This window comes from Benincasa hispida, chromosome 10 (assembly GCF_009727055.1).
Source record: "Benincasa hispida cultivar B227 chromosome 10, ASM972705v1, whole genome shotgun sequence".
NCBI lineage: Eukaryota > Viridiplantae > Streptophyta > Magnoliopsida > Cucurbitales > Cucurbitaceae > Benincasa > Benincasa hispida.
In genome coordinates this window covers 56,880,378-56,892,452 of record NC_052358.1, presented here as the reverse complement: position 1 = coordinate 56,892,452, position 12,075 = coordinate 56,880,378, and the positions used below count along the sequence as shown (strand labels likewise).

Sequence of the window (12,075 nt, the reverse complement as noted above, 5' to 3'; positions counted from 1 at the left end):
TACAGTTGCCAATGTATTATTTCTTGAATCCCCTGTTGGAGTTGGTTTTCAATATTCAAACACATCTTCAAGTTTGGTGAATAATGGAGATAAAAGGATAGGTGATACTTAGACAACATGTTACACTTGCTTTGATTGGGCCTATTATGTCATTGCTAAGCCATCTAATTTGACTATGTTTCAATTTCTGTTGTTCTAACTAATGAGAGGGAAATGAGAAAAATGGGAAGGGTTGAATTTCATTATAGAAAACTTCATATAAATACATATCTTGAATCTAAAAATAAATTCCATAATGTTAGCATCTAATCCACTGACTCCCCAAGAATAGGAACTTAGACTGGACTATAACTAAAAATAACTTCAACTATTTCCTAGAAACTAGGAATTGACTAGACCAACTAAAAAACTAATTTGCAGTTTTGAGTTACTAACATTCTCCTCCTAACTCAAATACTGCAAACACCTAAATTGCTCCTAAGAGCTTGAAAATGACTCACACAAAATCTAGGTTTAGCAAGTATTCATCCATCTTGCTGTACCATGCCCTAAGAGCTTGCTTCATCACATAGAAAGCCTTCTTCAACAAATAAACCTTCTGCTCTTTTCCTGGTATGAAAATATAGATCTCTTCTTGAATCCGTCTTGTTGCTTAAACACCTAACTTGCTCCTAAGAGCTTGAATCTGTCTGGTTGCTCAACATAGATCTCTTCTTCTAACACTCCATTTAGGAATGCTGACTTCACATCTAGCTGATACACCTTCCATCCATGTTGGGCTGACACAGCCAGTAGTAACCTGATTATGTCCATTCTTGCAATTAGTGCAGAAGTCTCAGAAAAATCAATTCTCCAGACTTGTGCATACCCTTTTTGATGAAAATGCCCCAACCTCTTGTGTCATAACTCAGTGTCATTTACTTGACACTTGAAAGCTATCTGCTCCTCGAGTGGATCCAACGAGAAGCTCTTGTACTGCATCTTTATTTTGAACAACTCATTCCCATTGGAATCAGAAATGAGGCACTTTCTTTCTTCAAACAACACTTTGAATCCCTTCTCTACTAATTGACCAATGCTTAACAAGTTTTGATCAATTTCAGGGACAAACAACACTTCAGTAATCAACTTGGTTCCAGCACAGCTCTCTATTGACACTGTGCCCTTCCCTTTTACTTCTAGATACTCATCGTTTCCTATCTTCACCCTTGACTTGAATGACTTGTCAAGGTCCTTGAACAACTCTTTGTCACTTGTCATGTCATTGGTACACCCACTATCACCTAACCAACCATCACAATGAGTGACTGATGAGAAACAAGTAGCCACAAAGAGTTGATCTTCTTCTTGCTGTACTACAACATGTGCTCTTCCTTGCTATTGAGTTTTTGCTTCCTTACAGAATCGTTCAATGTGCCTCAATAAATGACATCTTCTACACTTCACATCTGGCCTTCTCTAGCATCTGAAGTGTGGATGATTCTACTTCCCACAGTGCTTGCATGTACTACCAACATCCTTTGGAGCAGACTCTGAGCTATTGCTGCCATTTCCCTTCTTCTCTCTTCCACCTTCTCCCTGCTGCACTCTAGCTTTCAATGCCCCTTCAATGCTTCCTTCTTGTCTTATCAACCTCCTCTACTCTTGTGCTTGCAAAGCACTAACCATTTCTATCACCTTGAGTTTTGAGAGGTTTTTAGTATTTTCTAAGGAAGCAATGGTTGCTTCATATCTCTCAGGTACTGAAACTAGAATCTTCTGAACCAATCTATTGTCAGATAAATTGGTTCCTAATGCTCTTACCTTGTTAGCAATCCCAATCAACTTATCTGAGTACTCTTTAGTGGACTCAGAATCCTTCATTTGCATTCTCTCGAATTCTCGCACCTAAGTTCAACACTTTCATGTCTTTAATCCTCTCATCACCTTCATACTCACTTTTGAGGAACTCCTAGATTTCCTTTGCCGACTTCAAAGCCATAATTTTGTTGAATATGGCAGGAGACACAGTTCCATATAGGCAAGCTCGAGCTTTTGCATTCCTGGTGACCCTCTCCTTGTGAGTCTTGATCCGATGTATTGTTGGGTTATCAGGAAGTGGAGCAATCTCATAGTCTTGCTCAATCGCTTCCCAATAATCACAACCCTCCATGTAGGCTTGCATTCTGATAGCCCATGCCTGGTAGTTTTCACCATCAAATATAGGTGGAGCCAATGAAGAAAGACTGTTTGATTCTAATTCCAAATCTAACAACTTTTACAGTTGTATCACTCAGTTTCTCTCGGAGATATTTGACTAATTCTCACTCACAGATCCTTTAAGAATTGAGGGCTCTGATACCGCTGTTGTTCTAACTAATGAGAGGGAAATGAGAAAAATAGGAAGGGTGTGAATTTCATTCTAGAAAACTCCATATAAATACATATCTTGAATCTAAAAATAGATTCCACAATATTAGCAACTAATCCTACTAACTCCACAAGAATAGAAACTTAGACTTGACTACAACTAAAAATAACTTCAACTATTTCCTAGAAACTAGGAATTGATTAGACCAACTCAAAAACTAATTTGCAATTTTGAATTACTAACGATTTCTGATTTTTAACCGAGGATTCTCTGACTTTCTTATTGAAGTGGTTCGAGCGCTTTCCCAATTCAAAGGACACAATTTTTATATTACAGGAGAGAGCTATGGGGGTAAGGAAAAAATCTTTCCTCAAATTTATGGCATAAAATAACAGTGGTTTTTATCTTCAAGTACTCGTGTAAAAATGGTTGGTTTCTCTAAGGTTGTTATCTATTCTTGCCATCTTCTTCTCTTTCCACTATTTGTAATTTGTTTTGTGTTCTCCCTAATCAGTTTTAGTTGTGTGTCTCTTTCATTTCAAATGATATGAATATGTAGGGCATTATGTTCCTCAGCTAAGCCAAGCTATTGTAAGGAACAACCTTCTATTCAAGGAAAAATCCATCAATCTGAAGGGTTATATGGTATTGGGATTTTCTTCTCACAAAATCAAATAGTAATACTAAGATGTATGTAAAGTTATTATATTCACTTTTATACATTGCTCGTGTTGGTGAGCAATGCTCTTTTTGATGATCATCATGAACATGTGGGACTTTTTGAATTTTTGTGGTCTACTGGTTTGATTTCTGATCAAACATACAAGCAGCTTAATCTACTATGTGCAAATCAATCTTTTGTACATTCTTCAGAATCTTGTGACGAGATACTTGAGGTCGCCAATAAAGAACTCGGAAACATTGACCATTGTAGCATCTTCACTCCTCCATGCACTGATAGCTCTTCAGATCGGCTTCAAAAGCGAATGCATGTGAGTTTACTGATCAATGTTTTATTTATTTTTTCTTTTTTCTGATTTGCCTTGGTTGCAATGCAATACCATAATAACATGAAGGAAGGATTGAAGCTAACATATAATATTTTTCTAAAGAAAAATAGAGGTTGTAACATGTCTTTCCCTTCCTTCTGGCACATGATTGCTGATAACACATTTGCAAATCAGGGATGCTTCTTATTTGCTTAAAAATGGAGATAGATTTTCATCAAGCAAGAAGGCTTCCTGCTAGCACTAGCACATAATTGCTAAATCACACACAATTTCTAGATAATGTCGAAGTGGGGTAACTCAATAATCTTCTACTTCATTAATTTACAGTTCAAAGTTCTAACCACACCCTGAAATAAGTTCAAGATTGTAGTACGTGATCTAATTGGAATTCTCGGTAATGATCCCAAGATTTTAGTTTGCTTCTTTTTCTCAATATTCGTTTAATCTTTCAGTACTCAGTAGTATTAAATAAGCTATTATAAGTACATTTGAAGTTATGACATCTTCAGGTACCCCTTCATATCAACATTAAAAATTTTATTTGAAGTGGAGAGAGCTTCTATAAATGTTATTGATTACATAAATTTGTATATCCATTTATGTACTAAAACTATTTCTTAGATGGTTGGACGTGTTGGTGAATGCTATGATCCTTGCACTGAGAAGCACTCGGTTGCATACTTCAATCTACCGAAAGTTCAACAGGCGCTTCATGTTGATCCTAAGTATGCGCCATCTAAATGGGATACCTGCAGGTACAACATTTGAAGAACAAGTATAAACTTTTTGTGGTATTCGTTGCATATATTTCTAGATAAACTTGTAATAATAGACGTAGATTTTAAAAATTGTCATGTTTTTCACTGGGGGTTGGTACATGTGATAGTTGTTTGTTATGTGGGTAGATGGATAGTTTTGATAGAAGTTTTGAAAATGTATTTTTTGAAACTGTTCATATTGGGTTGACTGTTAGAATTATGTTCCTTATATTGTTTTGGAAGTGTCCATATGGGTCTGTTCATATTCTTCGAATTAACTTACAAAAATCTCTATGAAGTTATAAAGTTTTATAGGACTTTGTAGGGTGTGACGCTTAAGTTTAATAATTTTAAGTTATTTTAATCTATATGTTGTAGTTTTGGTATATTATTTAATTGATGTAGGTGCTAAAAGCGACGATTCAAGGTGGGCTATGTTATTTTTGTGGAGACAGGAGCATAGCGAGCGAGATTTGGCTAGGATTACTTCATACAAGATTGATAGGTTTAATTTTTTTTTTTTAATTGTTCATAGATAGTGTTGATTGTACAATAGGAAATGTGTTCATATAGGGGTTGATAGTTTTTATACTTTTGAAATTATTCATATGGAGTTGACTATAATGTTAGAATTGTTCATATGGGGTTTACCATATTCTTTTTACTTAGAAATACTTTATGAGGTTGTAATATTGACAATGTTAAAGAAGTGAAGTTTTTATAAAGATATTGGTGGAAATTTGGTTGATATATAAGATTGAAAATGCGTATATTGTTTGATTGATTGATAAATGTATGTCATATATATACCAAATGTGGTTGTTGGATCAAAATACAGGAGCAATTATAGGTAAAAATGTCAACATTACAGATTTTTCTAAAAAAATCACAACCAAATTTCTTGACATTTTTTCCTTGTCAAGATTATAAACATTCTTGACATGTTTAACATGTCAAGAACTCTCATATTCTTGACATTTCTAACATATCAAATAGGATATATCTTAACGTTTTTTCATTGTCAAGTTAAAAAATTTCTTGACGTTTTTTCCTTGTCAAGAACACTCATATTCTTGACATTTCAAACATGTCAAGTGTCTGTGTTTCTTGACCTTTTTTAAATGTCAAATGTCACATTTCTTAACGTTTTTAAAACGTCAAGAAAATCGATATTCTTGACACTGCTTCTTTGATGTTTTTTAAAACATCAAGAAAAGTGACAGTTGACATTTAAAAAATGTCAAGAAACATTGTAGTAGTGTTCTTTTTATTAGACCGAGTACTCGTTTGGGTTTTATGAGCTCTGGTACCATATTTGATAGCATGAGGTTTCATCTCAAAACCAATTGGCAATGAGAAGAGTAACCCATCTATCTATAAGGAAGGTGAGGTCCCTTAATTTTTTTTCAATGTGAAATTCTCAATATTTAGTTTTACCTCTATGTCAATTGTCTATTTTTTCACCTATTTTTACTAATCAGGTATATGAGTTGTATATTATTCCTTATTTCGGTCCCATTTTCAGCCCCTAAGAGTTGTATTCTTGAATTTTTAAAATTGATTATTTTTTGTATTCTTAGGATTTTTTAGTATATACATTGATTCTATAGGATTTTTAAATTTTCAAATTTTCGACATATATTTGGTATTGTAATTTTTTTAACATGTAGAGTAGAAGAATCAAACCTCTGACTTCGAAATTGAAAATATAAATATTATGTCATCAACCGTTATACTCATTTTAACCGTGTAATTAGGTGTGGTAGATTTAATGCTTAAATGGTGATACCTAGTAAGAAAATTTATGAAAGGAAACCCTACGTTTATCTTTAAAAACTCATTTTTCAAAAACGGTTTTGTTGGTGGAAATTAAGAGATTTCAGCGCAATTGGCCGATGGAGACATTTTCTTGTTTCATAAATGTTCAAACGGCCGCTTAAATTCAGTTATTAAACACGAAGAGATGGCGATCGAAGAGCCAGTTGGCAGATGAATTATTATTAATTGTTGTTTCAGTTTCATTGAAATCTTCTTACAACATTTATATTATTATTTGAATTTCACTATTGTTTGTTTTTTTAATTATGATACTGTAATTTTCCTTTCTTTAATTAAAAAATGTCACTTTGAAAAACCCTTCAAAACTAAATTATTTGTATAACTTTAAAATTACACCTCTTTCTTTTATATGTATAAATATATACACTAGAGTGTTTACTTCGTGTAATACATTCTTAGTTTTTAAATTTGGAATGATAATGATTTGCGTCAATTTTCTAATTTATAATAATTTAGTCAATAAACTATAATATGTAATAATGTAGAGTTCCTCAATTTAAAATTCATATATTATAAATACCTTTTTGTCATTAATTAGTTTATCTATATACAAATATAAGAAATGAGCCAATTAAATCACAATTATTATGAATATTAAATAATAAATAGTAGATGCTCATTGCTTAGTGTCCCAAAGTCATGTGTCACCCTTTATATTGTCCATGTGTCTCGTAATTATTCATGTTTGGTATCCATGTAAATCTACATTGTACTTGTCACTTTGCCTATAAATAGTGGCATTTGATGGATTTTAAAATCACACATACATTGGTGAGAATTCCTCTTCCACTAATTTTCATATTATCCAATTTTATAATTTTAGTTATTTTATATCATATTTAATATATTTATAAATATATTACTATAATATATTTTCTCTATATTCATGTTCCCGTTGTTCTCTTCAAATTCGCAACAGGTTATCAACACGAACTTCTGTCATTTTTTCTGCTAAAGGTAGATTCTAAAGATATGTCGGTTTTTCTCTCTTCATTATAATTAATAAATTTCATGTTAATATCTATTAAATTTCTAACATAAGTACAATATTTTATGACAGTGTTGCCATGACAAATATCACAAAATTAGAATTTTTCGTCCTTGATATTAACGATAATAATTATGTCATGGGTACTTGATGCCGAAATCCACCTGGATGCTATGAATCTTGGGGAAACTATTAAAGAAGAAAATACGACATTCAGTTAGGATAAAACAAAAGCTATGATTTTCTTTCGTCATCATCTCCATGAGGGATTGAAAATGGAGTATCTTCGTAAAGCTCGTTATGAGTGGATGCACTTGAGGCTACAAGATTTCAAATTAGTAAGTGATTACAAGTCCGCATTATTTAAAATCAGTTCAAAATTGTTGTTATGCGGAGAGAAAATTACTGATGTCGATATGCTAGAGAAGACATTTTCTACATTTTATGTCTCGAATATTCTCCTACAACAGCAATATTGAGAGAAAGGTTTTAAACAATATTCTGAATTAATTTCATGTCTTCTTGTGGCCGAACAAAATAACGAGTTATTGATGAAAAACCATGAATCTCGACCAATGGGAACGACACTATTCCCTGAAGTGAATGTTGTGAATTTTAATAATAATCGTGGTCGAGGTCGTGGTCGTAATCGTGGTAGAGGAAGAAATAATTATTATTTTCATGGTGGTCATTTTAATCATTCAAATTTCAAAAGAACCACACAAAATGATGATCACAAAAGAAAAACTCCACAAGATAAAAGTTCAAAAATTGTTGAAAATAAATGCTTTTGATGTGGAATGACCGGACATTGGTCACGTACCTATCGTACATTAAAAGACTTAGTTAACCTCCACCAAGCCTCCCTGAAGTAAAAATTGAAAAATGTGGAATCAAATTTTGCATAGCAAGATAATAACATATTTGACCCATCCCATATGACAAATTTGGATATGGCGGACTTCTTTGAATCTCCTAAAGAGAATATTGGTGCAAGTAATGGAACATCAAGTGTTTCTTTTGGTTTTGAGAATATCTAAATTTAATGTTATTATTTTCATTTATCTATCTTCATATTCTTTTTTAGTAACTTTTGTATATTTTAAGTGTTGTTTTTCTTATTGTAATTATTTTCTTTTAATGAAGAAACATGAATCATTTTCACATGTTGGGTGTTTTAAAAAAGAGCAAAGAAGATATATGTCAGGCAGACAGTGCAATTATATACTTACAAATAAAAAATACTTTTCCAAATTGATAATGTTGAAAGCAAAAGTAAATACAATATCAGGTTTTGCAAACTTGATTGAAAGTTTTGGAAAAACAAATATTATTTTGCCTAGAGGAACAAAATTTACAATTGATAATGCATTGTTCTCTAGTCAATCAAAGAGAAATCTTCTAAGTTTTAAAGATATACGTTGTAATAGTTATCATATTGAGACTGATAGTAAGAATAATGTAGAATATCTATATATCATATCCACTGTCTCAAATGAAAAACATATATTGGAAGAATTGTCTATTTTATATTCTAGATTGTATCATACTCGTATACGAGTAATTGAAACATATGCAACAATAAACCTGAAGTTCATGAATCTAGACATATTTATAATTTGGCATGACCGATGGGGTTATTCAGGATCTACAATGATGAGGATTGAAAATTCAAATGGACGCCCATTGAAGAACCCATTGAAGAACTAGAAGATTCTTCAATCTAATGAATTATCATGTGATGCTTACTCTTAAGGAAAATTGATAATTAGACCATCACTAGCTAAAGTGGAGACTGAATCACCTGCATTTTTAGAATGAATTCATGGTGATATAGTGGTTCATTTAGATATTTTATGGTATTAATAGATGCATCTAGCAGATTCTCATACGTGTGCTTATTATCAAGTCGAAATCTTGCATTTGCAAGATTACTTGCTCAAATAATTAATTTAAGAGCACAATTTCCTGATTATACAATTAAGACAATTCGTCTTGATAATGCTGATGAATTTACATCCCAAACTTTTGATAATTATTGTATGTCAATTGGGATAAGTGTTGAACATCTTGTAGCTCATGTTCATACATAAAATGGTTTAGCAGAATCATTTATAAAACCTTTGCAATTAATTGCAAGACCATTACTTATGAGAGCTAAGTTTCCTTCATCTATATGGGGGCATGCTATTTTGCATGCAATGTCACTTGTATGCATTAGGCTAGTAGCTTATCATAAGTACTCGCCATTGTAATTAGCTTATGGCCATGAGCCAAATATTTCCCATACTATAATTTTTGGATGTGTAGTATATGTTTTAATTGCTCCACCACAACGCACTAAGATGGGCCCTCAAAAGAGGTTAGGAATATATATTGGATATGATTCCCCATCAATTATTAAATATCTTGAGCCCCTGACAGATGATGTATTTACTGCACGATTTGCTGATTGTCATTTCAATGAGACAAATTTTCCAATACTCGGGGGAGAAATTAAGAAGTTAGAAAAAAAATTACATGGAATGCATCGTTATTGTCTCATTTAGATCCCCGTACATATCAATGTGAACTTAAAGTTAAGAAAATAATTCATTTGCAAAATATAGCAAATCAATTACAGGAGCATTTATAGATGCAAAGAAAGTAACTAACAAGTTGTCACTATTGAGTCTGAAACACGCCAGAAGTGTGGTAGATCAGTGGGTTCCAAAGATAAAAATTCTCAAAAAAAAAATTAATAGTGAAAAAGACTTGGTTGAGGATGTAAATACCCATAAAGAAATAATCGACATGACTAGTGAGGAAGGTGAAATACTTAAATATAATAATGAGATTTCCATAAACTATGTCATGACAGGAAAAAGATGGAATCGAACTAATGTAATTATTGACCAATTTTTTGCGTATAATGTTGCTCTTGATATTATATATGAAAATGAGGATCCTAAACAAAAATCTGTTGAAGAATATTGATATAGAAAAGATTGGCTTCAGTGGAAAGAAGCAATCAAAGCAGAATTAAACTCACTTTCAAAACATCAGCTGTTTGAACTAGTAGTCCGAACAACAGAAGGTGTTAAACTTGTGGGATACAAATGGGTATTTGTGAGGAAAAGAAATGAAAATAATAAGGTCACAAGATATAAAAGCAAGACTATTTGCACAAGGTTGTTCACAAAGACCTGACATTGATTTTGAGAAGACATATTCTCTGGTGGTGGATGCAATTATATTAAGATATTTAATTGGCTTTACTGTGTATAAAAGTCTGGATATGCATCTTATGGATGTAGCACAACATATTTATGTGGATCTTTTGATAATGATATTTATATAAAAATCTCAAAAGGATTTAAGATACCTGAAACATATATATCAAATTCTTGGGAATAGTATTCAATAAAGTTACAGAGATCGCTATATGATTGAAACAATCGGGACGGATGTGATAATCTCCTGGGTGAATATTTATAGAAAGAAGGATATCAAAATAATCCAATATGTTTTTGTGCTTTGATAAAGAAATCACAATCAGGATTTGCTATTATAACTGTATATGTTGATGACTTGAATATAATTGGAACTCTTGAAGAACTTAAAAAGGCAATAGAATATCTTAAGTAATAATTTGAGATGAAAGATCTCGGAAAAACAAAATTTTGCCTTGGTTTGCAAATTGAGCATTTAGCAGATGGAATATTTATTCATTAGTCAACTTACACAGGAAATTTTTTTAAAAGATCTTATATGGACAAAGCACATCCATTAAATATTCCAATAGAAGTCCGTTCATTGGATATAAAGAAAGATATATTTCGATCTCAAGAAGATAGTGAAGAGCTTCTTGGTCCTGAAGTACCATATTTTAGTGCAGTTGGTGAACTTATATATCTTGCTAATAATATAAGTGCAGATATTGCTTTTTCAGTAAATTTATTAGCTAGATATAGTTCTTCTCTTATAAAAAGGCATTGGAACGAAATTAAGCATATACTCCGTTATCTCAGAGGAACAATCGATATGGGTTTTTTTTATTGAAATAAATCAAATTTTGATCTAGTTGGTTATGCAGATTATGGATATTTATCTGATCCACATAAAGCTAGATCTCAAACAGGTTATTTATTCACATGTGGAGAAACTACTATATCATGGCGATCGGTGAAACAGACTATAACGTTCACTTCCTCAAATCATGCTGAAATTCTTACAATTCACAAGGCTAGTCAAGAACGTGTATGACTAAAGTCAATGACTCAGGACATTCATGAAACATGTGGCTTGTCTTCTAATAAGAATCTTCCGACAATATTTGAAGACAACACAACTTGCATAGCCCAAATCAAAGGAAGATATATTAAAGGAGATAGAACAAAACATATTTCACTGAAACTTTTCAACACTCATGATCTTGAAGAAAATGGTAATATCACTGTACAACAAATTTGTTTGAAGGATAACCTGTCAGACTTATTTACAAAGGCATTACCAACCACAACTTTTGAAGAATTGGTGCACAACATTAGAATACGACGATTCAAAGATCTTAAGTGATATTTTCGTGAGGAGGAGTAAATATATGGTATTCTTTTAGGAATATGTATTATATGAAATATGTACTTTTTTTCCTTCACTAGGATTTTTTCCCATTGGGTTTTTCCTAGTAAGGTTTTAACGAAGCATATTTCATATATGTATATGGGCATCTAAGGGGGAGTATTATGAATATTATAATAATAAATAGTAGATGCCCATTGCTTAGTGTCCCCAAGTTATGTGTCCCTCTTCATATTGTCCATGTGCCTTGTAATTATTCATGTTTGGTGTGCATGTAAGTCCACATCCTACTTGCCACTTTGCCTCTAATTAGTGGCATTTGGTGGATCTTAAAATCACATATACATTGGTGAGAATTCCACTTCTACTAATTTTCATATTATCCAATTTCCAATTTTATAATTTTAGTTATTTTATATTATATATATTTAATATTATTATATAAATATATTATTATATAAATATATTATTATATTATATTTTCTCTATATCTGTGTTCCCGTTATGCTCCTCTAATTCACATCAATAATAATATTTTCTATCACTAGTCTATTACCATGAGCAAAATAC

General features: G+C 32.0%; 1 protein-coding gene across 1 annotated transcript; it reads right to left on the bottom strand.

Annotated features, from left to right (window-relative positions):
* Nucleotides 1-697: 697 nt before the first annotated feature.
* LOC120089156 lies at nt 698-1,863 on the bottom strand. The gene is made up of 3 exons (XM_039046568.1): nt 1,666-1,863; nt 922-1,377; nt 698-799 (listed from the first exon to the last, which is right to left on the bottom strand). Exons 1-3 carry the CDS (start codon nt 1,861-1,863, stop codon nt 698-700), a joined length of 756 nt encoding a protein of 251 aa, XP_038902496.1.
* Nucleotides 1,864-12,075: the final 10,212 nt, after the last annotated feature.

Excerpts from the sequence above, each read along its gene's own strand:
- LOC120089156 (XM_039046568.1), bottom strand. The coding sequence starts at position 1,863 with ATGAAGGATTCTGAGTCCACTAAAGAGTACTCAGATAAGTTGATTGGG. Across the intron at positions 1,378-1,665 it reads AACTCAAGGTGATAGAAATG|CAAGGAAGAGCACATGTTGT; the intron begins GTTAGTGCTTTG and ends AAAACTCAATAG. Across the intron at positions 800-921 it reads AGATAGCTTTCAAGTGTCAA|GTTACTACTGGCTGTGTCAG; the intron begins GTAAATGACACT and ends GGACATAATCAG.